The sequence below is a fragment of the Orcinus orca genome, chromosome 16 (genome assembly GCF_937001465.1).
Source record: "Orcinus orca chromosome 16, mOrcOrc1.1, whole genome shotgun sequence".
NCBI lineage: Eukaryota > Metazoa > Chordata > Mammalia > Artiodactyla > Delphinidae > Orcinus > Orcinus orca.
In genome coordinates this window covers 49,452,259-49,478,964 of record NC_064574.1, presented here as the reverse complement: position 1 = coordinate 49,478,964, position 26,706 = coordinate 49,452,259, and the positions used below count along the sequence as shown (strand labels likewise).

At 60.8% G+C, this 26,706-nt stretch overlaps 2 protein-coding genes across 7 annotated transcripts in view; one reads left to right on the top strand and one right to left on the bottom strand.

Annotated features, from left to right (window-relative positions):
- NPRL3 (NPR3 like, GATOR1 complex subunit) overlaps positions 1-14,333 on the top strand; it is a 33,193-nt gene extending 18,860 nt beyond the window's left edge. For 3 of the 6 annotated variants that reach the window (XM_049700100.1, XM_049700102.1, XM_049700103.1), the window contains 8 exons: positions 5,025-5,162; positions 6,067-6,223; positions 8,822-8,928; positions 9,367-9,496; positions 11,557-11,695; positions 11,822-12,028; positions 12,727-12,919; positions 13,465-14,333. In XM_049700100.1, the coding sequence (XP_049556057.1) occupies positions 5,025-5,162; positions 6,067-6,223; positions 8,822-8,928; positions 9,367-9,496; positions 11,557-11,695; positions 11,822-12,028; positions 12,727-12,919; positions 13,465-13,630 (1,237 nt within the window). In that variant the 3' untranslated portion in view covers positions 13,631-14,333. Of the gene's footprint in view, positions 1-5,024; positions 5,163-6,066; positions 6,224-8,821; positions 8,929-9,366; positions 9,497-11,556; positions 11,696-11,821; positions 12,029-12,726; positions 12,920-13,464 lie in introns of those variants that run through there. The other 3 variants (XR_004483586.2, XM_049700101.1, XM_004270387.4) reach the window with 3 other exon arrangements.
- On the bottom strand, positions 14,272-22,353 carry MPG (N-methylpurine DNA glycosylase). Its single transcript, XM_049700104.1, has 4 exons — positions 22,216-22,353; positions 19,977-20,210; positions 17,107-17,311; positions 14,272-14,716 (listed from the first exon to the last, which is right to left on the bottom strand). Exons 2-4 carry the CDS (start codon positions 20,196-20,198, stop codon positions 14,310-14,312), a joined length of 834 nt encoding a protein of 277 aa, XP_049556061.1. The 5' UTR covers positions 20,199-20,210; positions 22,216-22,353; the 3' UTR covers positions 14,272-14,309.
- Between the last annotated feature and the right edge of the window lie 4,353 nt (positions 22,354-26,706).

Sequence of the window (26,706 nt, the reverse complement as noted above, 5' to 3'; positions counted from 1 at the left end):
CTTGGCGAAGCCTTGGTCTTGACCCAGAACAGATTTCTGGTCTTGTAGTCTGACCCTGTCTCTTTTTATCCACATGATCACATGGCAGTTTTTCCTGCAGTAAGAGAATTACTGCCCTCTGGTCTGGGTGGGCTGGTATGAGAAACCCCTTCCTTGGAAACTGTTGCCATTTTCTGAGTGGGAGTTTGCATGCCTCAAGTAGGATTAGAGTACAAGCTAAGTTCACGCTAACGTGGAATTACAATAAAAAGCAAACCAGAACCAGACTTTATATTTCTAAGTGAATAATGAGCTGTGATTTCTTAGGTTTGAATTGTGTTGGAAAGTTGGAGGGAATGAGGCCCTGGAGAGTTGGCTGCTTCCTTGGTGACCTGCTGGGCCGGCCAAGCTGGGGCTTGGGGCAGCCCAGCACCCTCTAGTGGCACTAGTTCCAAGGACAGGAGTCAGCGTTTGCGGCAAAAACAGCTGCCAGGGTCCACCATTCAGCACTTAGATTCCTTCCAGAACCGAGGTGTGTCAGTTTCCTCCAGGTGAAACCACCCCATCCTTCCTATTTCCAGTCCTCACTCTGACCAAGTGGGGTCTGGAAACAGGCTCCTAGGTCCTGGGTCCGGCCCCAGGGAAACCGGCGGTGCTTCTCCCGCAGGAGTCCCGGGGGCATCTGTGTCCTCCCCATCCCCTGTCCCCGCCTGGCAACAGCAGCGGCTCTGAGACTTCCCAGGAGCCCCGTGGTCTGTGGCCTTCCCTCTGACCCACCAGGTCCATGTTGGCCTCGAGGGTCTGGCCTGGCCCACTCTGCTCCTGCAGGGTGGACTGCACCTTGGAGCTAAGAAGGGGAGGCTGCGCAGGCGGTGGGGAACATACAGCTCTTTCCTGGTGGAGACTTGCTGGCTGACCCCTGGGAAGGGTGTTCTCAGAGCAGAAGTGAGAGGCTGGAAGCTGTGAGAACTGGTTGAGGTTAGGGGTTGGGGTGGGACTTTGCAAAGGAATGGCTCTGGATTGGCTGCTTTAATTAAAATCCGGGTTTGTGGTGTGGCCTGGCGGTCCTGTGCCCCGGGACTTAGGCGCCTGTGGCCGCCTCAACTTGCCCAGCACCTGTGTCTGCCTGTGCAGCTTCGTGACTTGAGTGACAGCACCCCATGAGGTCAGGGACATCCCCTCGCTTTCTGTGACACAGCCCTCGTGCTCGGCATGTGGTTGAAGGGATGAGTAAACACGAGTCCCCTTGATGTGGATTCCGTGGGGCTCAAAGGAGTGCTTGTTGAAGAGTTCTCAGAGCTGACAGGGCCTGTGGTGGGCCCGGGAGGCTGGGAGCCTGGGGAAGCCACCCAGGTCCAGGCCTGCGGGCGGTGCTGTGTGCGCTGGGGATGCTGCCTCACTGCTGCCCATCCAGAGCAGGGGTGGGCCCACAGACACGTCTGCAAGTATCCTGGGCATTTCAGTCCCTGTTGCCATGAAACGCACTTAAACCTAAACTTAAACATTTCAAGGTTGGCCTTTTGGAGCCCACCCAGACCTCGTGGGTCATGTGCAGTTTCGTCCCAGTGCATGTTGTGTTTGGACCATAGGGTGTAGGGCTGGCTTCGAAGGTCTCTGGCCTGGGGCAGGAAGAAGGGTGGCCGGTCCGAGGCTAGAGGAGGACGTTAGGTTAGGAATTGAAATTCTCTCTAGGATGCTGAGGTGTGAGCTGATGAAATGAGCTGGTGCACAGTCGTCTGGGGTGTGAAAGATAAGAGCTTGTTGGAAGGCCGGTGTGGCCGCCTCAGGACGCGGGCTCTGGAGGAGCATCTATCTCAAGTCGCAGGCGGGGTGGCGTCTCGGAGCTGTGTGAGGGGCCAGATAAGCCTCACACGGGGGCAGTGTTTTTCCTCAGAGTTCCCAGACCCAACCGTTAACTGCTGGCAAATGGAAGTGAGAGCTTCCCAGGACCCATTTCGGGCCCAACTTCTACTCTGCTAGTCTTGTCTTAAAGCCGCACACACTTGAGAAACAAGGGCAAACATCTCTCTTTCCTCCTCCTGACAGACCTCAGCACAGCTCCGGGCTCACCTCTTGATGGCGGTGGGGTTTATAGGACATTCCCAGTGCGGCGCCCTCCCTCCTGGCTTGTTCCAGGGTGTCCCGGGGTTCGCCTGGGCCTGCAGCTGGCCCTCGGGTGCTGCTGGAGATGGCGCTCAGGGTCCGCACGCTACAGAGCTCCGTTTGTTTGTAAAGAGGCACCGGCCTCAGTGCCAAGTGCCCCACGGGAGGCGGTCGCCAGTGTTGGGAACACGGAGTAAAGTCCACGTGGAAACTAGGGACCCAGGGAGGGCGTGTCTCCCCCCAGAGAAGAGGACCCCATGCCAGCATGTGCCCAGACTGTGTGGCCAGGGCTCTGGGGACAGTGACATGGTGGAGAGTCTGCACAGGCCTTGACTCTTCGTTTCCCTGGTACCCAGATTCGGCACTTGCAGCTGAGTCTCCATGAGGCCTGTCCCAAGCCCCCTCCCAGCCCATACACACCCCTGCACCCTCCCCCCATCCCTTTTCTTACCACTCTCTTGGGCTTCTCGTGTTCACACAGTTTGCTTACGATTCCCTGTGTCTTTCTCGGCACCGCTGAGTGGGAGCCCCCAAGTGCAGGGCTGTAAATTGTGCCCCAAGAGCCCGAACCAGTGTTTGGGGCCTCTGCATGTGCCGTGTGGCTCGACAACCTGCGCGTGGCATCCCTGGGCTCCTTGAGGAGCCCACACGGCTACCTCTGAAATGAGAGGCCTCTCAGTGTTTACTTCTGACTCTGCGGCATTCATTCTAGCAGGCACTTTGAGCCGTGCCCTAGAGGGGAGCTCAGAGACAGGAAGACCTTGATTTTGAATCCACCAGCCTTTCCGAGCAGGGGTGAAGTGAATGGAGGAGGAGCTGGCGCCCAGTTTCCCCTGCCTGCTTCCCTCATACACAGATGCTGAGAGCATAAATGTTGCCCAGGCAAGTGGAGCCACTACCCTGGGTCCCCTTCGTGTGACTTTTGATCCCTGAAGACGCTGTTTCCCAGGGTTTGACGTGAGCCGTCCAGCCCACAAAGGCCCTTGGCCAAGGAGTGGGGAGGCTCCAGGAGCCTCTGTCTGCTCAGGTGTACTTGCTTCCTTCTGGAAGAAGCCAAGAGCGGTGTCCTCCACTGGGACCTGGGGAAGGACCCGGGGTCTCTTCCCCAAATTGTGACAGTCACCAAACCTGTGCCTGGGTTTCACCTTAAGGGGCTGTGTCATCAGCAATGGCCAAACCTTTGCCCTCCAGACTCAGCTACAGCCTGCAGCTCAGAGCCTAAGACCGTCCCTTGAGGGGGGCTCTTGGGGGCCTAGTTCTCCTGACGCCCTGGTGGCAGGACAGGCAGAGGGAGCAGACGCCGGTGTTGGCAGGAGTCCTGGGGCAGTTGAGGTCACAGACGTGCTCTGTGTTCTTCCCACGGTCCTTTGCCTGTTGCCCATTCCCTGCTGGAGACAATGAAGGCTTATTTTTACATTTGAAACTGCTGACCATGGATTCTGCCGTCCGTCTGGGCGGAGCTGTGGGGAGAGGCTGTAAGAACGGCCTGTGGGTGCGGGGTGGGGCGCCGCGGGGCCACCTCCCAGCACCCTGCATCTGTGTGCCTGAGAGCCCTGAGACCTGGGCGCCAGCGGGGCCAGCAGAGTGGGGCTGGAGTGTGACGGGGAGGGTACCCCGGGCAGGGCAGGCGGGCCTCAGCTGGGCACAGACCCCCTTGCCCTCTGCTCCAGCAGTCGCTCCCCCCACGTCCACACCAGGTGCCATGCCACGGAGCCATGGCCCCAGCTTTGTGTGTGGTCCCCCTGCACGGCGCCGCTAGGAGACTGTTCTCCTGGCAGGGTCTTCCTGAGAGTTGGTCCCCCCAGAGCGGACACATGTTCCTCGGGCCTTTTCCTTCCTCCATTCAGGAAATGCCCTCAGTGCCCCCACGTACCCCACCATTACCGGTTGTACGGTGAGCAGTGCACCTTGTGACTGCATTCTGGTCGGGAAACAGCACTGACCAGGAGACGGCAGGTCGTGCTGCTGCCCAGTGCACAGGACACACGGGAACTGTGAGCAGCCTGTGGGGCCTGGCTCATGGTTGAGCCACTGAGAAGGTGGCGCTTGAGTTGAGATCTGAAAAGGGGGGAAGGAACCCCGGGGCACCTGGGGGAGAGTGTGTGGCCAGGGCAATTACATGGGCCTGGAGAGCCGCAGGGCAGCCTATTTTGCTGGACCCATGGGAGGTGGGGAGGAGACAGGGTCGGAGAAGAGTGGGCAGGTCCCACAGGGCTCCGGCACTCTGGGGTCTTGGTTGGGACTGCTTACGTGGGAGCCCTGGGGGTCTGAGTGGAGAGGGCGGACAGAGGGGGCCGGAACGGAGAAGGTCTGGACTTTGTCCCTGCCATGAAGCAGATAGGATTGACAGATGGTTTGAGGTGGGATGTGAGAAATGAGGGTCAGACACAGAGTTGCCATGTCTGGCCTGAGCAAGGCCAGGGCTTGAAAGAACCAAAGTTCCATCACGGAGACGAGGGAAGCCGAAGGTTTGAGCCGAGGCTGGCATTGGCGGTGGCCGTGGAGCCCCTGGGGCTGCTGGTGTCTGCAGGGGAATGGGCCCCTCCCTGGCAGGACCTTGCTCTCCTGCTCACCTCTCCCTTTTGGTGACAGGCCCTGCCCTGCCAGGCAGCCTGCTGTGATGGAGCCTTCCTCAGGTGTGCAGAGGCGGCCTCAGGATACCCCTGGTGCACTGAGCCTGTGGGACAGAGATGGGAGCCCTGGCTCTCTAGTTGGACTAGAGATTCCAGGGCTGGCCAGGAATACAGTTTTTGTGGGTGTTCCTAATACTTTTTCTTCTCTTACACATACTGAGGTCCGGGACAAGATGCTTTCTTGCTCTGGAAGTCTCCCCCTGCAGTTTCCTCCGTGTGCTGGGAGGAGGCGCCCTCAGGGGTGTCTGTGTGGCTTGTGTGCACGGCTGGGAGCTGCTATGTGGGTGGCTGACGGCCCGCTCTCTGCAGCCTGTGCACATCTGGCGTGGTGCGGCTCCACGTCAACAGCTGGCTGGAGGTGAGCTTCTGCCTGCCCCATAAGATCCACTATGCGGCCACGAGCCTTATTCCCCCCGAGGCCATCGAGCGGAGCCTGAAGGCCATCCGGTGAGTGCCAGCCCCATGCACACCCTGCCGGGGCCCTGCTCTCCTGTGTCCTGAGGTTTACCAAGTACTTGGTTCCAAAAATCGTATTTTCCTCTTCCTGCCACAGAAATTGGCAGGTAGGGCGCTGCTGTTTACAGAGTAAAAATACACGCTTTTGTGTTCAGTTTTATCTAGAGATGACCACCCCAGGTTCCCCACGGGCCCTGTCAGCACTGCCTGGCCAAGCGGGGCGCTGTGCTGCGGTCCCAGACGAGGACCTGGGCAGGGCTGTGGGGCTGAGCATCATGGCAGGGGCCAGGAGCCAACCACGGGAGACGTTGTGTCTTCATGGTGTTACTCACCGGACCTCCTGCTCAGATCAGAACTTGTGAGATCTGTTTCTTCATGTCACTGATTTCCTTCAAGGAAAGCGCTGAGCCCAATCTTCTGCCTCCCCCTCCTCCATCAAGTCCTTTGTTTCCTTAAATGTTTTTTAACCAGAAAAGGAAATCTGGGTACATAACAGAAAATGTTGAGACGACAGAAAGCAAAGCACTGCTTGGTCCCTCCTCCCTCCCCAGGGCTGTGCGCCGCCCCGGGCTTCCTTGCTAAGCGTATTTCTAGGTAGTTCTGTTCATAGTCTGCAGTGGGGATTATGCTTTTCCCATATTTGGGACTCTTTCCTTAGGAAAGATTCACTCGTTTTCGAACGAACATTTGCTGGGCAATCCCAGAGGTGGGATGGAGCCAGGTCACCCGTCAGGCCTTCCTCAGTTTTTTCTGTGGGTGATCCTTGCAGGTTTTTAAAGGCCTCAGGGCACAGCACTGTCTTCCGCTTCCTCCCCGGCCTCTTCTCTACAGATGCACACCCAGGGCAAGGGCCTGGGGCTCGCTGGTTGTGATGACCCGTGTCTCTGCCCCACAGCCCGTACCACGCCCTTCTGCTGCTCAGCGACGAGAAGTCCCTGCTGGGCGAGCTCCCGATTGACTGCTCCCCAGCCCTGGTGCGTGTGATCAAGACCACGTCTGCTGTGAAGAACCTGCAGCAGCTGGCCCAGGACGCAGACCTGGCCTTACTGCAGGTACCCTGGGGGCTTGAGGAGACACCCTGGGTGGGCAGGATGGGCAGCAGGGAGAGGCTGGACGCATCACAGCTGGCACCTCAAGTCGCCTCCCTAGGGCCTCCATCCAGCCGAGGGCTGCTGCGTGGCCTGCTGTGGTGGTGGGTGGATCTGGAGTCTGACCTGGGATCAGGCCTCGGGATTGACTTCCTCCTCTGTGGAGGGGAGGGGGCAGTGAAACTGTGGCAGAGGAGTGAGGCCATTGTGGTGCCAGGTGACGGGGCCGCACAGGACCACAGCCAGGGCTGGGGGCTTGCAGGGTTGAAGCAGGGGTACGCAGAGTGCCTTAGCCCACGTGGGAGCCATGCAGAGCCAGCACCAAACCTAGTGGCCTTGATTCCCCACGCCACGCCCCACGGGCACACAGGCCTGTGTTACTGTGCAAGGTGCCACCTCCTTGCCGAGCCACGTGCTCATGAGCTGCCCTTTCTGATCAGATGGGGGCCCCTTCTCCCTGGCTGTGGATCTGGTTTGAACCTGGGCAGGGGCTGGGGCCAAGGAAAAGCACAGGGAGAAGTTGAAGGCCAGGGGCAGGGGGCCTTCCAAGCGACAGCCTGAGGGTGGACTCAGGGTCTGGAACGGGGCACTGTGTGACCGCCAGGGGGCAGCAGGGCCTGGCCCAGGGACCAGCGGCTCCTACAAAGGCCAAGGGTGGAGCACCATGAGGCAGGCCACCTAGGCCCCTGCGAGGCACCTCCAGGGAGCCCTTGGCCTTTGCTCCTTAGCACGTTAGGGGAGCTTGTCTACCAGGCCTGACTCTCGGGCCATGTTCCCCAAAGCAGCCTTTCTGGATTCTTTCGTCCCAAATAAGCCCTTCCCCATCTCTACCCCATGACCTTTGTCCACCCCATCTGAAAGTGTTTATCGGACGCTGCCTTCGTGTTTCACATGGGCTCCTGGACTGCCTTCCTAGCACCCACGAGACACAGAACATTTAACGCGCTAGCTGTTGTGTGTGTACTGCGGAGTTTGTGTTCTGACCAGTACTGGCTGATCAGCAGATGCCTGTGGGTGTGCAGCTCTGAGGGGGTGACCCTCACTGTCCCCTGAGGCTGCCCAACGCGGAGCCTGTTTGGACACTGTGCCTCACAGTTCCCCCAGACACAGACAAAGCTCTGATGATGTCCCCTTCGCCTCTCCCCGGCCTTGCCATGGGGTCCCCTTGCTGTTTCCTTCCATGCCCCTTCCCGCTGAACCTGGTGCAAATCAGGGTTTGCCGCTGGTGTGGTCGTGCAGACGCCCCCTGGGGCCCAGCCCTGGTGGTTGACCTTACCAGCCTCTGGGACTGCTGCTTCCTGCAGCAGACCACCTAGCGGAGGCCCCCGTGGGGAGGGAGGCCAGCGAGCCCAGCTGGAACCTCAAGCACAGGTGTGAATGTCACCAGATGATTTAAAATCACTCATGTTCCATCCTAGGCAAAAAAGCTCTGCAAGTATTTTGAGGGTTTTTTGTCATGATGAAATTAATATATTCTTATAAAAATTCAAATATCGTACAAATTATAAACAGAAAAAGAGAAAGTCCCCATAATCCCATATCCTAGTAGTAACCTAGATTCCTCCAAGCTTTTTATATACATATTAACACATAATCTCTGAATAACAAAATTAGGATCACACATTACTTGTGATTGGGTGAACAGTGGCCCCGTAGACCTAATCCCTGGGACCTGTGAGTGTGACCTTCCTTATGTGGGACTTTGCAGATGGGAATAACGCCCTTGAGACAGAGTGATGATCCTGGATGATCTGGGTGGGCCCTTCTGAGAGGGAGGCGGGGATGTGACCATGAGGCAGAGATGAGACGTGTGGTCACAGCAACTTGGAAGCAAAGAACAGTCTCCCTGCTGACAGCTTGACTCCAGCCGGGTGATCCTGATTTCAGACTTGTGGCCTGCAGAGGGCGCTCTGGCTGCAGAGAGGTGGGAGGTGGAGCCCATTGGGCGAGGGTGGTGGCAGAGATGGAAGGAAGGGGGCCTGTGTCCTTTAGAGCCATCAGCACTGGGACTTGGGCTGAGAAAGAAGAGGGTCAGCGATGGAACTGAAATTTCTTCTGTGTTTGATCTGGCTGTGGCACTGGAGGCCCTGTTTGCCGAGACGAGGTAGAGGTGTCCCCGGCACTGTCACAGGTGTGCATGCACCTTCAGAGGCGCTTGGCCGTGGTGCTGCAGGATGAGCGGTGCCCGTTGCCGTGGTCTCACCCTGGCTCCCTGTCCTGTCTTCATGGTGTGTGTGTCTTGAGAGTCAGGGCAGCAGGACAGTGGGATGTTCTCCAGGGATGAGTGTGTGGAGGGGGCAGGTGCAGTGACCCATATCCACTGTCACGTGGAGCCCCGTCTCCGTGCTGGGCGCCGGCTGGGCTGTGGGCTGGCCTCTGCTGGGATGTGCAGCCAAGCCCCTTGATCAGCTGGACTGGCCTCATCTCGGGTGCCCCAGCGTCCCTGTGCTGGTGCCAGCCAGGACGGCTCAGGGACCAGTGACGGAGAGGCTTGTGGCCATGAGCCAGGGGGCTGCGTGGGTTGGCCTCCCCAGCATTGTCCTCCCGGCCCTCTGCCCGCAGGTTTTCCAGCTTGCGGCGCACCTGGTGTACTGGGGCAAGGCCATCATCATCTACCCGCTGTGTGAGAACAACGTCTACATGCTTTCTCCCAACGCCAGTGTGTGTCTGTGAGTCCCCCTGGCTGCCAGAGCCCAGGGCCCCCGAGTGGGCAGGGGAGTGGCTGGCAGGGCCGGCCAGGCGGTGCTCCCTAGGGCAGCTGGGCCCACGTTCCAGTTCTGGCCTGGTCCAGCCCTGCATGGCACCCCTAGCCTGTGCTCTTCCAGCACCTGCGGCCCCCAGGAAGGGTCTGCGCCTGCCCGTGCCTGCCAGCCAGTGGGTGCTGCACGGGGCACCTGGTGGGAGGTCAGGAGCCTTGGCCTTGACTAAGGGGCTCATAGGGGCTGTGGTGTGGGGAAAGCATCTGGGTTCTGTCCTCATTGCACCCATCCTGGCCCACCCACCAGGCTGCGCCCCCTCCTGCCCACCACAGGCTCATGGCGAGGGTGCAGACGCCTGAATGGTGGGGAGGTCTGCTGAGCTCACGGACCTTCACCCCCTGTCCCCAGGTACTCTCCGCTGGCTGAGCAGTTCTCACGCCAGTTTCCATCTCACGACCTGCCGTCTGTCCTCGCTAAGTTCTCCTTGCCGGTCTCCTTGTCAGAATTTAGGAACCCCCTGGCCCCCGCTGTGCAGGAGGTGAGTCTCAGGAGCTCAGGGAGCCCAGGAACCACCCACCTGGGTCAGTCCCTGATCCCAGGCTCTCGGTGCTGCCGTGCTTTTAGCCTTGGTTTGGGGGGAGGTGCTTGCTGTGTATGTGGTACCTGCCCTGCCAGGGTGACCAGAAGCCGTGTTCCTGGCTAGGCCACCTGCAGACACTTGAGCATTGCAAGTCCCTCCCCCCATGGAGCCCCCCTGCCCCTGGTGGGCACTTCTTAGGGTTAGAACGCAGGTAAGAGGCCCAACTGGCAGGAGATCGGTGACCTCTCCTGGGAGGACAGAGCCACTTGGTGCCCCCTTCTGGGCCTGGGGATCCCATAGTTGGAGGACGCAGAGGGGATTTTGTTTTCACTGAGTCTGGTCCCTACACTCCTACTCCCTCCCCTGCCTGCCACGGTCCAGGTGGCCACAGGATCTGTGGGTATAAGTCCTGGGCTCACTGATCCCCAGAATCTCCTCATCCAAGGGGTCCTGGGTCTTGGTCAGGGCGAGAGGCAGGCAGGGTGCTGGGTGTGGTGGGCTGGCCCCCAGGGAGGGGTGAGACGTGTGGAGCAAACTGGTGAGTTCTGCGTTTGTGGCAGGGTTGAGTGTAGCCTGGATCCGAGAGGCTTTGCCTCCTCCCCTCCACTGCAAACCTGGGGCTTTGGGGCTCTGGGCAGGGCCAGGTGGGACAGGTGTCAGATATGGGTCTGGGTGTTCTCAAGGCTTTGTCTTCAAAAGTAAAGTATTTGCTTTAATAAGTGCCAGGTCTGTTAGGCAAAACCAGTCCTTAAAAGCTTAAAAGGGGGCTTCCCTGGTGGCGCAGTGGTTGAGAGTCCACCTGCCGATGCAGGGGACACGGGTTCATGCCCTGGTCTGGGAAGACCCCACATGCCGCGGAGCGGCTGGGCCCGTGAGTCATGGCCGCTGAGCCTGCGCGTCCGGAGCCTGTGCTCCGCAACGGGAGAGGCCACAACAGTGAGAGGCCCGCGTACCGCCAAAAAAAAAGCTTAAAAGGAAACCCTTTTCCTCAAGTTGTGAATGAGGAGGAGACCCTGTTGGTCCGCTCATTTAGATGCCAAGCGTGACTGTTCTGAATGCTGTCTTTCATGGCACCTTTGGTTTCCAGGAACTGTGCCAGGTCGTGCCAGCTGAATAAAAGACACACTTTGCATGTTCACCCTCTCCCCTCCCCAGCGGAAACTTCCCAATGGTCCGGATGGCGGGTGGCTTTTCTAGGCCAAGCCCGAGGGGCCCGGATGGAACCAGTTCTGGTTCTGCTCAGTCCCAGGGTGAGGCCACCTGCCTTCCATACCTACTACTTCAGGCCCAGAATGTGCTCAAGTGCTGATGAAGTCTCTTAATATAATTTTTATTTATTTAAATTGATTGATTTATTTATTTTGGCTGCGCTGGGTCTTTGTTGCGGCACGCAGGCTTAGTTGTGGTATGTAGGATCTTAGTTCCCCAACCAGGGATCGAACCCGGGCCCCCTGCATTGGGAGCAAGGAGTCTTTTTTTTTTTTTTTTTTGCGGTATGCGGGCCTCTCACTGCTGTGGCCTGTCCCGTCGTGGAGCAACAGGCTCCGGACGCGCAGGCTCAGCGGCCATGGCCCACGGGCACAGCCGCTCCACGGCACGTGGGATCCTCCCAGACCGGGGCACGAACCCACATCCCCTGCATCGGCAGGCGGACCCCCAACCACTGCACCACCAGGGAAGTCCGGGAGCAAGGAGTCTTAACCACTGGACCACCAGGGAAGTCCCTCATAATTTAATTATTTTACAATCCTTTTCAATTTTCTTTGGTGTGACTGGGTCACATATGCCCCTATTTCCATGCCCGGTCAGCCAGCCCCTCCCAGCAAGGGACCCCCAGGGATGAGCAGGTGGGTGTGTGGGTCTGAGGACGTGGACGCCATGTGCACACACACCCCCACTCACAGCTGCTGGAGCACCACCGGCACAGGCTTCCCGGTCCCTGGGCAGGCTTTCAGGCTGACCCAAGGGGAGGACTTTTTTGCTGTCAGGGCAGCTGCCAGCAGCCTCTTTCTCAACAGTGTCCAGGGTCCCCACAGAGGCCAGTGGGCTGGGGAAGAGGAGGCAGAGCAGGTCCTCCGCGTCACAGGTCCTGCTCCTCAGCTCTGGGCAAGAAAGGACAGCCGTGGGCAGCCCGGGCGTGTGATGGAGCAAGGGCAGGTGTGGCCCCGCTGCCTCCTCTGGACGGGAGTTGGGGTTGCAGAGCGGCTGGCGGCTGGGCGCTCCCTCTCTTGAGGTGTGGGGCCTCACCCTGACCTCCGGGGTGACCTGGGGGTCATGTCTCAGGCCTGCCCGTCCTGCAGACACAGCTCATCCAGATGGTGGTGTGGATGCTGCAGCGCAGGCTCCTGGTCCAGCTGCACACCTACGTTTGCCTGATGGCCTCGCCCAGTGAGGACGAGCCCCGCCCCCGGGAGGATGACGTGCCCCTCACCACCAGGGTTGGCGGCCGCAGCCTCAGCACGCCCAACGCCCTCAGCTTTGGCTCCCCAAGTAGGACCCCCTGCCCAGGGCATCTGTCTGGTGGGGGGTGAGCACCTTGGGCGCCCTTGGAAGAGGCAGGCGGCCAGGAGGCCCAGTTTGGGCGCCTCAGGGAATGACCACAGCACCTTCACAGGGCTGCACTCGAACACGTGCACACACAGTGTCCGTGGGCAGCTGTGTCCCCGAGGACGCCACTTCGCCCAGCTGGGCAGCTCTCCCTCGGGGAGGTCCCCTCCCCCGCCTCCCTGAGGACGAGGCTCTACCTTGCTGAGTCAGGAGCAGCCTGGCCCAGCCTGGGGTCAGAGCAGACCACACCCCGTCCCTGGGAGGACCGTTGAAACCTCCACGCTCAGGGCCTGAGGAGACAGTGACTGTCATAGTCCCTTTTCGAAGGAGGTGTTTTGGCCACGGTGTGCCCCCTAAGGCAGCAGCCCCGAGCCCCAGGTCCCTGGCTTGGGGAAGACGAGGGGCTGGAAGGCTTAGGGGGAGGCACCTCCCCAGGCTAAGGTGGGGCCTTGGACATCGGGCTCAGTGCTGGACCTGCCTGCTCAGGGCTCCTGTCTTCTGAGTGGGTGGGACGGGTTGGATGACCAGGCTGGCCTTGGGGTGAGGGGCTGCTCCCCAAGGGCACAGCAGTTATTTCCCAGGTGGGCGCAGGTGACTCGTGGGGTTGGGGGCAGCCGCTCCCTGACTATGCCCGTCCTCAGCCAGCAGTGATGACATGACCCTCACCAGCCCCAGCATGGACAACTCCAGTGCAGAGCTGCTCCCCAGTGGGGACTCGCCACTCAACAGGAGGATGACGGAGAACCTGCTGGCCAGCCTGTCCGAGCATGAACGGGCAGCCATCCTCAGCGTGCCCGCGGCACAGAACCCTGAGGACCTCCGCATGTTTGCCAGGTAGAGCAGGGGCCACATCTAGGGACAGGACAGAAAGTGGATCTCAGCTTAAATCCCGATGGCAAACAGCCCTCACTGGTTGAGGTGGCATCTCCAGTACACAGCCGTCGCTACCTGGCACCTGCATGTGGGGGTCTCTTCTGTACTTCCTGGGTGTTTCTTGTCACGTCTTGGGAAGCAGCAGCAAGTTCTTGTCCTCATGGGGATCGGGTGGGGCCCTTGGTCTCCACGCCATAGGTGACACAGACTTGTCACACCCAACCCTGAGTTGGGTGCACTGGGTGTATGGTGTTCTGGGAGCGTCGGGTTGTCAGGGACGGAGCCCCCAGCCGAGGTGCCCTAAGAGCCACAGCAGCATGAAGCAGAGACGCTGCCAGCTGACCCTGCACTGCCCTCACCTCCGTCAGGGCACTGAGGCAGGGTGACATTTCAGGGGCCACGGTGGGCAGCGGATCCAGGGCACTGCTTGGAGCAGGGGCCTGTCTGAGGACCCCCTCCTCCCGCCAGCTCCGTAGTTGTGCTCATACCCACCCTCCACCCCCCAGGCTCCTGCACTACTTCCGCGGCCGCCACCACCTGGAGGAGATCATGTACAACGAGAACACGCGGCGCTCCCAGCTGCTCGCGCTGGTGGACAAGTTCCGCAGTGTCCTGGTGGTGACCACCCACGAGGATCCGGTCATCACTGTCTTCCAGGCCCTGCTCACCTGAGCTGGGGCACCGGAGGGAGCCTCCCCCACCCCAGGCTCCTTCCCTCCCCATGGGGCCCCTGCTCTCCACATCCTCACCCGCCTCCAGTCCTGGAAACAGCCTCAGGGGCTCTGAGCTGAGAAGGTGAGGCTCGAGCTGGGAGAGCGTCCAGGACTCTTGCCTCGGAGTGAGGCTTGCATGCTGCCCACACCAACTTGGCTCGTATTTCTCTCAGAGCCTCGCTCCCCCTCCCGTGTTCCCCGGGCCTGGGCCGTCCAGAGCTTCAGGTCCGAGGGCCTGGCCTGGCCTGTATGGCCAGCACTGGCCGCCTGCAGGCACCCTTCCCTCCAGCTTGCCGGTGCCTGGCCCGGCCCCTCCCCGCCCCCCACAGTCCTGTGTTAGCCACCAGGAGGCCATGGCCAAGCGGTCGCCCCCGTGCCACCTGAGGCACGAGGACCTGGGCTAACGGTGTCCCGCAGCTGTCTTAGCTTCCCCTTGGCCGTGGCGGGGGTGGGGTGGGGTGGGGAGGAGTGACTGCACCGCTGCTCCCCACACACGGCTGCCTCAGGCCTGAGGAGGAAGTGCACCTGCTGGCCCCGGGTCCTCCCAAAGAGACGAGCTGGCCACAGACAGGGGCTCCGGCCGAGACACAAATGACACTGTTTTCTATAAACACAGCATTTATTTCATTTTTAAACAATTAAAAATCCTCATCCCGGCTGGCCTTTGCTCTGGCCTGTGTGTTCCGCTTGGCCGCTCTGTCTACCACACTGACCCAGGGGCTGCCCTGCACATAGAAGCGCAGGGGCTTCAGGGCCCACTCTCCTGCAGAGCCGACGCCCACTCGGGCTGCTGCCACCACAGCTGGCTCACTGGGCCCCAGGGGGCCCCGCTCCAGCCACACAGCCTCGTCTGTGGCCAGGTCCCGCTGGTCGAAGCTCTTGTCGATGGCCAGGGCCTGGCACAGCTTGGAGGGACCGTTGCAGAGCTCAAGGTCTTTGAGGGCTCGTCCAGCAACACCTTTGCGGAGGGTGTGGCGAAGCTGCCGCATGGCCTCCAGGCCCCCCACGGGCTCCAGCGCTCGGAGCAGGACACATGCCCCATCCCCTGTGGAAGAGATGAAGCCTCCCAGGTTGTCGCCCCACTACCCAAGGCCCAACCAAAGCTTTGGGGGTGACACCTGTGCTCACTCACCATCCAGACCCTCTGCCTGCCTCCCCCTCCCGCACACCTGCACCCCCAAGGCACCTGTGCTTCCTATGGGCACCAGCTGGGGAGGCATGGAGCTCCCTAGCTCCCTCTGTGAGGTCAGCAAAGAAAACCCCAGGGTCCCCCAACCACCCCCCGCACTGGCTGTTGGGGAAGCTGGAAGCCTGGCTTGGAGCAGCCACCAGTGTGCACAGGACGCAAGTGAGCCCCACCCTAGGATCCAGTGCGGAAACTGACAGAGCAGGAATAGCCCCCCACCTCCGTGGGGTCCCCTCCCCAACCAGTTCAGGCCACTTGTGGGACGGCAAGCAGACACCCAGGCCCAGGGATTCCCTCGAGAAGACATCTCTGTCCAGACCCCCTTGGATTCCTGGCTGGGGACAGTGATTACTCCCTGCACCCTGGACAGAGGCGCCCTGACCCTCCAGCAAGGCCACTGTCCTGGGACACCTGCTCCCCTGACTCTCAGCCCACCCACTAGCTGGGAGTCTGAGGGGCTCAGCCTGAGGCGTGGCCAGGCCAGTCCCTCTCTCAGGCCTCAGCCGCACAGGCCTTCCCATCAGCACCCAGGAGCTGGCCTCCTGCACAGCCAGCAAGTGTGGGGGTGTGTTCGACCAGATGTCCCTTAACCAGCCAGCTTTCAAAGCACTTCAGGATGTGCCCAAGGGCACCTCAAGCCTTGAGTTTTAGTCCCTCTGTGATTCCCGGGTAGCTCCCCTCACTGGCCTCAAAGCTCTCTCTGGTTCCATCCTGAACATAGTGGGTACCACCTGCAGACAGGTCTGGAGGAGTAGCTGACCCCTCCTCTCCTGGGATGCACCTGAGTCCAGACTCCTGACGAACAGAACACCCCTACCTCATCGCACCAGGCCTCCCCATCACCCCCCGCCAACCCCGTCTGCCTGCACCAACCGCGCAGCCCCAAGTCCCGGTCTCTGCACGGCCTCCACCCCACAGGCAAGGACTGTCTCAGCTGCCCCTCTCCCTCACTCCACCTGGATGACCCTTGGCCCTGTCTGTACCCATGTGGTTTTCAGCTCCCCTAACCTCGACATTCCTGGGGCATCCTGGTCACGTAACGAGGAAGTAACACACCACCTCCCACATCTGCTCTGTCCACTGTACCCGCAGAAACTTGGGCTCCTCCCTTTCCTCACTGACTGCAGCCCCTTGTCCAAGTGCAGTCTCCTCTCACGTGAGGGGTTGGTTCTAACGCCAAAGAAAAGCTCAGCGACCGGAATAAGCTCTGCGCCTGATAACAGGGCCCTCAGGGGCAGTCCCTGTCACTCAGTTTCACACAGCACCTGCCTTCTGCTGGGCACAGGGCCAGTCGTGGATTCCCTGTGTCCTCTGGCCCTGTGGCTCTGGCATCAGGCATCCCCAGCTGTCTATTCTGGGCAATCACAACTCACACGTTAATGGAATCCTTCCACGTGTGTGACCGGCAGCCCCTTATTGTCCTCGAGCCTTCATTCACTTGCGTTGGCAACGGGAGGCTTGGCAGATGGACGCTAGGACCGGCTAGCCAGAGTGGGCTGGGCAGACCACCCCCCCCCCCGCCGCTGCTGGTCAGCAGCGGCTCTGGCAAGACGGTGCTGGGCACTTCCTTCCCAGCACAGAGCACTCAGAAAACACAGCTGCCTACCCACGAAAGACCCAGTGGGTCCCCCAAGGTGCGTGGACCCTCCCGGGAGCTTTAGACCAGCATCCCTCCCATCGGCACCACTGACCTTTGGGGCCATGATTCTGTGGAGTTGGCCATCCTGTGCATTGTGAACTGCTGAGCATCCTCCCTGGCCTCCACCCACTAGAGGCCAGGAGCATCCCCACAGATGTGATGACCAAAAATGTCTCCAGACGTTGCCTAATGTTCCCCAGGGTGGCAGTATCATCCCCAGTTGAGAACTGGCCCAGACCCCATAACTGGCCGCCTGGCGAGGCTCCTGCCTGAGCCCAGCTCACCCCAAATCGATCTCACTCTTGTTTCCCCACATCAGCCCCTCCCGAGTCCTCTCTGGGCCGGCAGTGACACCAGCACTGAGCTCTGGGGCCAGCGGTGGGCTCGTGAACCCATGGGCTCTGTGTTCAAGTCAACCCATGACCTCTATTCTGTGGGGCCCCTGGCACCTCTAACCACCATCCATGCAGCCAAAGTTCCTGAAACCCTCGCCTAGCCTAGCAAGGGAACCCCCTGCTCAATCACCTAGCCAACCCGGTCCTCCCGGGGTCTGCCAGCTGAGGGGGCTCTGCCCAGGCCTCCTGCTTCCCCAAGCCCCAGCACCGCTCACCTTGGCTGGAGACATTCATGCAGAAGTAAATGCCATAGATGAGGTACACATACAGCGTCCCTGGCTTCATGAACATGCCACGGTTGCGGGGGGTCTGCCGGCCGCCCCTCGAATGGGCAGCTTCATCCTCTGGCCCCAAGTATGCCTCAGTCTCCACGACGCGGCCACGGAGCTCTGTGCCATCATCCAGCCGTCGGACCAAGACCTGCTCAGCATAGGAAGGAGCCGGGTTCGTTCCACCCTGACAGTACACAGCCTGGACTCATCTCCCCAGCTCAGGGTGTACAGGTACAGGAACCCAGGTACAGCTGGCTCTTCCCCACCATCCCCTCCATCCTGCTGGACCACTGGACCACAGGCCCTGCTCACCAAGTGTCCTGTCCACAGGGTGCAGCCATCTCAGGCCGACCAGGGCTGGGCTGGGCACCAGCACTAGTGAATTCGCACACTTCCTCTCAGCAGGGTCCCCTTGGACTTAAAGCTTAGCCTGGGGCCGAGCAGTGTGAAGGGCACAGGGCCCTGCCTGGGATTCCAGAGCCTGTGGAGCCCCCTCCCCCTGGACTAACTGCAAAGGACCGTCACACTCAGCCCCCACCCAGCCAACTCTGAAAGCAGCAGGACCAGCTGCCCAGCAGTGCCCCATGCCTGGCCCACAGCCCTGGGGGTAACGAGCTCCACAAGGAGTGGGTCAGCGCAGGCAGCAGGCCAGGAAGGCAAGCCTGGCGATGGTTGCCTCGGACAGCACCCTGGGCAGGGTGGGTACAGGAGGGGACAGAGGGCCCAGCCGAGGACAGGGCAGGGGGCAGTTGTCAGGGGCTGTCCCCAGAGGGGTGGGTGCTCTCAGGCCAGCAGAGCACCTAGGAGAACAGAGTAGGCCACAGGAGAGCCAGGCAGGGCCTGCGGGGAGCACTGAGTACCCCGGGAGCTGAGTCCTCCCCCGCCTGGAGCCCCTCTGCCCTTCGCCATGCATCACCATGGTACGGCCCCAGGAATGGCCAGCAGTCATGCCCAGTGTCCGGAGCCCCAGGTCTGACTCAACCAGGGTTCACAGTGGAGTTTCAGGGGCCAGCCACCTCACCAGGGCTGTCCCTAGCACCTGCCTTGTCCTTAGGCCAGAGCCTCAGGCAAGTTGGACGGCCAGGCCACCATGCCTTAGCCCACGGAGCTCAATGTGTCTGCGGCCAGGGTCAGTGTTGTGGGGGCAGGGAGGGGTGTGCTGGAGGCTGGACTCGGGGTAAGGGTTAGAGGAGGCCTTCCTGGAGACAAAGCCCACAAATCCCTATATGTGTGCACAGGTGGGCTTGGTCAGAGCACCTCAGATGGGGCCTCCCTCCCATCTTCCCAGGAGACGAGAGGGAGCATTCCCTGTCAGCCTGACACCTCCATGGGGCCTGGGGAGGAGCCCCCCACAGCCCTTTCCTCACTGTCTTCTTTCCTGTCCTGAATTTCACTGGTATCATTTCCAGATAGCAGATGGTGGTTGCCCCTCACCCCAATTATACACATCTCCTCCTTGCTGGTGGAGGGTCCCGAGAGAGGCAAGACCCTTCTCAGCTGAGAGGGTGACACAAGAGTGGTCTGGGTTGTCATGGCAACTCATTGCTCCTTGCAGTGACCTGCTTAAGGATGAGTGCATGACCAAGGCTGGTCAAGAGGTCTGTGAGGACGTCCACTGAGGGGTAATGAAAAAGGCTCTCCACCCTAACCAAAGGCACATACAGGGTGAGACCCGCCCTTCTCTGCTGGACATCGCCCTGTCTACCCTCAGGCTCAAACAGGCGTGATGCGAGCCTAGGGGAGCCTAGGGGGAGACTGTGACACACTGAGGCCCTTGGGCCCTCTACCTGATGCTGGACCCACCTGCCCCACGTGCCTTTTCACATGAGATCATAACCTCTCCTGGCTTAAGGTGCTTTTACAAGGACCTTCTGGCCCTTGCAGCTGAAAGCATCCTCATGTAACAGACTCTGGTCGCTTCTCAATGAGGTCACACTTTAGGTCACACTCCACTAGCTCACATTTTAGGATCTGTTCCTGGCACCAATTTTCTATTAGCCACAGAAGCTGACTCTCCTTGGCCATTTTAACCTAAAAGTAGGCTCACTAAAGGACACAGGGTAGCCATGGAACCTCCAGGAGGACCAGAAAGCCAGGCCTAGCCAGATGGTACTCCAGATGGATGTGGCCAAAACTCTGCTGCTGCGGCACATGCCATGTACACACAACATGGTGACGGGCTCCACCCCCAAGGGCCCTGGGCGGTCCTGCTTCCCACCCCAGAACTTGGAGCTGCAGGGGCTGCTGGGAAGCCAGCTCCAGCACTGTGAGCCACTGTGGGGAGAAGGAGGCTGTCCTTCATCAAGACAATCCCGATGCTGGGCAGCCCGTAGGCCATGGCCTCAGCTGCCATGTGTCTAAAGCTGCTACACACATAGACAAGCTCCAGCAGGGGCCCTGACCGTGTCAGGGGACGGGGCAGGCAAAAGCAGCCCCTCACAGACAGGGGGGCCAGCATTGACCGTGGTCCTTGTAAGAAACCTGCCCTGAGGGCAATCCCAGGTGGACCAGGGGTAATGCTCCCACAGCCCCAGGGGGAAGTCTAATGTTGTAGCTGCCCCGTCCTCACTGCCCAGAGCAGGCAGGCACCCCTAAAAACCTCGGCATTCTTCCCAGCTGACCCTGGACCCAGAGGCTGCCCCAGATGACTGAGGTGAAGCTACCCAGGAGCAAATGTGGGCAAAGCGGCTGACTGCACGCGGCCACGCAGGGCCAAGTCAGGGACATGAGCCCAGCGGGGAGAGGGCTGGGGCCCACAGACGCTGCACGGTGATGACCCTTCAGCAGAGGCCACGCCGCTACATTTCCATTACCTGTCCCAGAAATGCCCGTGCCAGGGAGACGGCAGGCTGGTCGAAAAACTCTGATCCCAGGCGACCAGGGCGGCCCTTTAGGCTTGAGAAATAGATGCTGCGCTGGGGGCCGAGGGTCGTGGGTGGCTCCAAGCGGGGCTCCTTGGGGGAAGATGTCCGGGTCCCATCTGGCGGGCTCTGATGCCGCTTGGCCTCCAACAGTCGCTGCTTTTTTTGCCCCATTCTTCAGGAAAGCTGAAACGGGAAAGGACAAGGTAAAGGGTCTGAAGAGGAGAGGACAGATGGTTGTGCAGTGAAGTCAGGAGCTCAAGGACTCATTCAACTGCCTGCCTGTCTCCTCATATGCAAAAAGAGGGCAACCAGCCTGTGCAAACAGAATGCCATACTTGAGCCATATCTGGCATGCTCAGCCCTGCGCTGGGACCCAGGAAGACTTGGGAAATGACAGCACGTGAAGGCAGGCTGGTGGCAGCAGTGACTGGTAGCCACTCTGCTGCACGTGCCATCCACAAGCAGGAGTGGCAAAGGGCTGCAGGGCCTGGGGAGGGCACAGTGGCACCCAAGCCTGGGACAGGAGGGCTGCTGCCCTCTGATTGCCACTCATCACGTGGTCTCCAAATGAACTTCTGAGCTTCTTTCTGGAACCCTTCCCTTTGCACCTGCCCCTAACCAGGAATTTTAAAACAGCTGTGACCTCAGTGGGGCCTGGCCGAGGAACGGATTGTGGGTCACTGTGTCATCCACACCCCTCCCCAATGCTGGCAGGGCTCCCACTGTGCCAGACCCCTCTTAGAATGGCCCAGAAGGCCTGACACACGCACATGGGTGAGCACCAGGCAGACTGTCTACTTGGCCCCATCCCAAGCGCTCAGGGTATGACCCCCAATGAGTCCCCAGCTGTCCTCTGTCTCATGACCCAGGATGTCAGAATAAGGATAAGTGAGGCAAAAGTGAGGTGTGAGGAATGAGGAGGATCTGCCAAGACCAGCACACTGTCTGCCTCCCACCTGCTGCCACAGGGCCTGGGAAACCTGACCACACACCCTTGGCCGTTCGGGGACCAGCTGCTCTCCAAGGAAAGGAGCAGCAGGTGAGCACTGGGGCCTGGAAACACCCTCCTTAGGGGCTGATTCCCGTACCTCCCTGGCATGTGACAGACCAGTTATTTTTAGCGTAAGTGCTGACATTCTATGTTGTCCGGAGCCGCAAGCCTGCTGAGAATGGATGTTGATATGACCCTGTCTGCAGCCAGGCGCATTTGCCAACACCCACCACAGGCTGACTCCAGGACGCTGCGGCCCCTGTTCTCCACCCAGGTTTGGCCCCCGGCCTGCCGCGAGGCTCTGGGGTGGCGCTGGGTCTCTGCCCTGACCCACCGTGGGCAGTGGGGGTCGGCTCATGCAGATGCCCTGGGACTGAGGCTCAGAGAGGCCTTGTCTCCCCCTCTGCAGACCTAGGATTTGAACCTGCCTCAGAGCCTCAGGCTGAAGAGTGGGGTGACCCTGCCGTTGCACCCAAGGGTGACCACTGCCCCAGAAAGTGACCTAAGGTGTCTGTGCCTCTGTTTCATCTGCAGAAAGGGAACCAACATTGTCATACAAGATGGTTCCGAGAATAAAATGAGAAGCCGGGTAAGCACTTGTCTGGGTACACCGAGCGCTCACCAGTTAGGAAGAAACGCAAAACCTGGGGACAAGGGTCACTTCCCAGGCTGGGCCCAGCCAGTGGAGGGCAGAAAACAGCAGCCTGGATGGGGACACCCAAGGGACCCGCCAGCCCTCCATCAAAACCTGGACAAACAGTGGGTTAGTAAATAAAGGGAGAGCATTTATCCGTGTGGGACAGACACTGAAGGGAGGAGTGTGGGGAAGTGGCCCCTCGAGGCAACCCTATGGTCATTTCTGCGGCAGGCGGGCTCGGGGCAGGGGGCGTCTGAGCCAGGCTGAGCGCCCAACACGTAAGCAGGAAACCGGTGGCGGGCGCTCCTCTCACACCTCACTGGCGACCACGGGCAGGGCCTCGGCTTTGTTTCTGGCAAATGGAGCAGCCGAGCCGGCCCAACCCCGCCGTCAGGCGCTCGTCTGGGAACTGCAGACGCCTAGGGGCGGCCCGTGCGCACATTACTGGCTCCCACTCAGGGCTCACTGCGGTGGCGGTGCGACTCCGGGGGGTCTGCCCCCGAGCCAGTCCTTCGGCCGTGCGTCCGGCGAGGAGCACGCTCACCTAGGCGCGCACTCACCTGAGCCCCGCGGCGCGCGGGCAACCGGCAGTTCCGTCAGGGATCTCGAAACTTGTACCTGCCGGCGCGGAGCCCAACCCGGCGCGGAGCCCAGCCCGGCGCGGAGCCCAGCCCGGCGCGGAACGCACCCCACCGCCCACCCGGAAGCGCCGCCGGGTCCGGGGCTGGAGCCGGCGCCTGCGCGGAGAAGGACGGAAGCCCGGCGGGGGTAGGGGGCGGGCACAGGCGCGGATCCGCCCCGGGGGTGGGGCCGGGCTAGCGATCGGAGTTCCCCGCTGTCGACCCTGCCCCGAGCCCTACTTCCCATCCGGGACAAAGGCCCGGGGCTGCTGGGACAGTTGTGGTGTAAGGAGGGGGAGCAGGCAGCTGGGGTGGAGGGAAGCCCTCCGCCCCGCGCCCCTCCCAGTGACATGCCCCCCGCCCCCCTTGCACCCTGGTCCCGCCGCAGCCGCAGCGCTCACTCCACCCGGTGACCTCCAGCTGGTGGTCAGACCACCAAGAAAGAGGCTTGGTCCCTGTGAATCTTGACTGGGCCCTAGAGGGGCCCCGGCTGGGGGTGTAGTGGTTTGGGGGTGCCCCAGACGGTTCGGTGGGGTGCGCGTGGAGTGTGCGTGAGGGAGGTGGTGTCGGAGCCCCTGGTCCTTGGGACTGCGGAGGGGCATTACTTGCTCCATACCTGCGGAGCATTTGGGTGGAGGGGACAGATAGGGCGGGGGAGTGGGCCAGGAAGACTTTGTCCTGGAAGCGGACCCAGGCCTTTCTGGAAGCACCACCACTCCCATCACAATATGGATGGGTCCTGGGATTCTGTGTCTGCAGTGGGGCCCCCACCTTTCCCACCACGGAAGGATGCTGAGAGGAGCCCGCCCAAGTCCAGGGGTGGGCCTGCTGGAGCATGGTCAGCCTCCTGAAGAGGCTGAGGTGAGCAGGAGGGCTGTGGGAACCCAGGAACACCCCTCCTGCAGGGCAGTGGCTGGGGGCAGTGTGAGGTATGCCACTGCCCTTTGGGGCAGCAGGGGGAACGCCCCTGCCCTGGACCATGTCCTGAGCTGTCTGACTTGTGTCACCCTGGCCCTGTGAGGGGTACCCGTGGGGCCTTGGAGAACAGTTGGGCAAAGGATGGTGTGTGTGTGTGTGGGGGGGGTGCTGGACGGGCCACGTGACTGGGGCCCTGGGATGAGCGAGTGTGGCACCTGGTCTCAGGGCAAGTCCAGCTGGGGGAACCCTGGTCTCCAACTCCTCCTCCTCCTCCTTGGACCAGCCCAGGAGCTCAACTCCAGCCCAGGCCCAGGCCCAGCTGTACTCCCCGCTCCGCCCAGGGCCCCAACCAGGACTTCCTGTGGAGGGAGGGGCAACAGCCTTTCAGCTCCTGCCGGAAGCCACCCAGCTGTCTGCGGCACTTTGTGCTGCTTCCTTCCGGGGCTGGGCGGTGTGTCGTCAATGAGTGCTTGTGAGGCGGGCCTGGATGTGACTCCCACCCCTTTCTTTCCTCCTTACCCGCTGCAGCCATTCTGCCCGAACAATGACTCCCCCTCCTGCCTTCCTGTGTGCCCAGCCTCCCTTCCCTCCTCCCTTCCCCCTCTCCCTGCTCTGGGAGGGAAACTGAGGCTACAGTTGAGCCACTCCCCCTGGTGGGGGCAGGGGCAGGGTGGGTGCGGTTTTGTATTCATTTTCATTTCACTAATAGTGCATGGTCCTTGTAGAAATCATGGGGAGTCCACGCATTCCCAAAGGGACATCTTTTTCCCAACTTGAAGATGAGGAAAGAGAGGCTTGGAGGACAGCCCAGGAGGAGGAGGCAGGGCTGGAGCCAGCAACCCCTTCTCCAGATGTTCCAGCCTGAGTGCAGGCCTTGCACAACCTCTGCCCCCCCTTCCCCCATCCCCCCACTTCCTGGTTTGTGGTCTTAGGCTCCACCACAGGCTGGAAGCGGTGGGCTGAGCATTCCCACTGTGGCCTACAGGGCAGGCAGGCTGGGGGTAAGAAGGTGGTCTCGGTGGGAGGAGGGACCTGGGGCCTTCTCAGCCCCAGAGTGCCCTGCTTCTGGGCTGGGAGAGGCTCTTTGGAGGATGTCCATGGAGGATGAAGGTGAGGACACCCTCAATGCTTTGAAAGGGGCCAGTACTGGGGTGAGTTGCTCTGTGCCCTGCCAGGCCTGCCATGGCCTCTGGAGGAGCTGTCAGACCCTGGAGCCTTGAGAGAAAGGACAGCGGTTCCACCAGCCACAGAGGCCAGCACTGTTCCTACCCAGCACACTGTTCACTGTCCTTCTATGTAGGGACAGCTAACACCGTGAAAGGGGCAGCACCTTCTGGGGGTGACATCTCAGTAGGGCGGCCTCTGGGGCCCTCTGCAGCTGACGGGTCCTGGGGCCTCGGAGGCTCCTTGGGCAGAGCGAGCAGCTGTGGGCTGCATCTTCCTTTCCTGGGGCTGTGCTGCCAGTGCTGCCGGGCCCTGAGGCCAGGTACTTAAGGGCCCCCCTTGCCAGGCCCCAAGACATGGGGAGGGGCAGCTGCCTCAAATAGACAGTGACTTCAGGCCCTGGCTGGTCTGGCCCACTTCTGCCTCTTCCCCAAATAGCCAGGGGCTGGTCCCGGGCCCATTCAGGCCCCCCAAAGCTCAGGCTGGCCTGCTGAGCTGATTCCAGAGTGGCTGGTGGGGATTGCTCTCAGTGGTCAGGACTGCCACCCCCTCAGGTCCTAGAGTGAAGTGTAGTCAGGGGGTGCTCCAGATACTTGCCCATCCCCAGTCACCTGCACACATACTGGGCAACTGCAGCTGATTTCTGGGGTTTCCGTGTCAGGCCCTCCTCCACCAGAACACAGGGCAGTGGGCCAGGTGTGAGACAAGAGCACATGTGTGTGCACACACGTGTCCCTGTGGACTGGGTCCAGGCCTCTGCTCATACTGTCCTTCTGATACCCAGGTCCTCGCTCAGGAGGCTCGGTGGGCTCAGAACCTGGGGATTCCTGGGTTTGCCTGCCAAGGTGTACTTGGGAGCCACACCTGTGAGGGGCAAGGGTTTGCAACAGAGGCTGCTGGGGTCCCACTGGAGCTGAGAGGGTCCTTTGGAGGTAACCTGAACGAATGAACCAGGGGGAAGCCACTTACCTGTGACTGGACACACAGACCACCCTCTCTGGGGAGGGGGTGTTACTTGGGGCAAGGCAGCTCTCATTCACTGAAGGTGACTCCAGGTGGGGCGGGGGTTGAGGTGGGGGGGGACTGGGGGATGGGTGCCTGTCTCAGCTCTGAGCCAGCTACGGCTATGCTGCTGGCAGCTGGGAATGAGTGTCTGGGTCATGGAGGGAGCCTGGGTACCCTGCAGTACCCACTGCAGGAGACCTGGCGGCACTGGATGCCTGGCCACGGCAAGCTTTGGAGGTGAGCCCAGGCCCTGGACTCCAGAGATGACACCACTGCCGCTGGCCCTGCCAGCCCAGGCTGAGCATCCAGGTGGCGGGGGTCGAGAATGCCAGGCATGGAGAGACTGTCCTTTCTGTGGGTGAGAGCCTGGCATGGGAGAGGTGGCAGTGTGGGCAGCCAGAGCCCTGAGCATCGGCACTGGGCAGCCTTCAGCCTTCTTCTTGCCTTGTGTCCCCAAGGCACTTGTAGTCACCACCCCACCCCGCAGTGAAGGAGTCCTCTTGCAGCCCCTCCAAAGCTTCCATTGTCTCCCTCTACCTAGGAACTGTGTTGATATACTGAGTTCGTAAATGACCCGGAGTGTGCAGGCACCACTCTGCCCTGAGGATGGATGAGGAGACAGTTGGAGGATTCTGTCCCTTTCCCAGGCTCCTGGGCCAACTGTGAATTGGCTGCCACCTCAAGTTGTCTACTTTCTGTGTAGCCAAGGACCAGGGCTTTGTCTGCGGTCATACCCTGGGCATAGCTTGCTGACCTGACCGTGGCAGCACCTCTGTTCAGAGAGGACCACTGCCTCCTGGTCCCAGACCAGCAAAGGGCCTGTGAAGACACACTTGTGGACCCTCCAAAGGTGGAGGGGCTGGGCCTCATGTGCCTCAGTATTCTGGTTCCCAGCAGAAGGGTCCTTAGGACACCCATGGTCCCAGTTCTGCTCCCTACGGGGTGGAAGTCTGTGCCCCTCCACCACTCACAGCTCCCGGTCAGCCCTGCCCTGCTATTGGCACCCCCTCCCCCATTCCCGGGTCTTTCTCTGGTGATTGTGCCCCACCAACTCCTGCAATGTCAGGAGAGAGGGAGAGGAATGTTGGAAAACTCCCACCAGCGGCCTCAGCCTACAGCAGATGGGCCATTTTGTGTTCGATTCAGGGAGTGCAGGGATGGGCCCACAGGGCTGGTGGGTGAGCCCTGAAAGAGGGAGGAGCACAGAGTGGTCGCCGGAAATGGTGCTGCCGCCTCTGCGCCTCTGCTCCAGGGGTTCCAGCCTGGCCTGGGAGTGCCTGTTGGGGGAGCAGGGATTCAGCGGGTGGGGAGCACAGGGGCCCCGGGAGGAGGTCACTGCTCTGA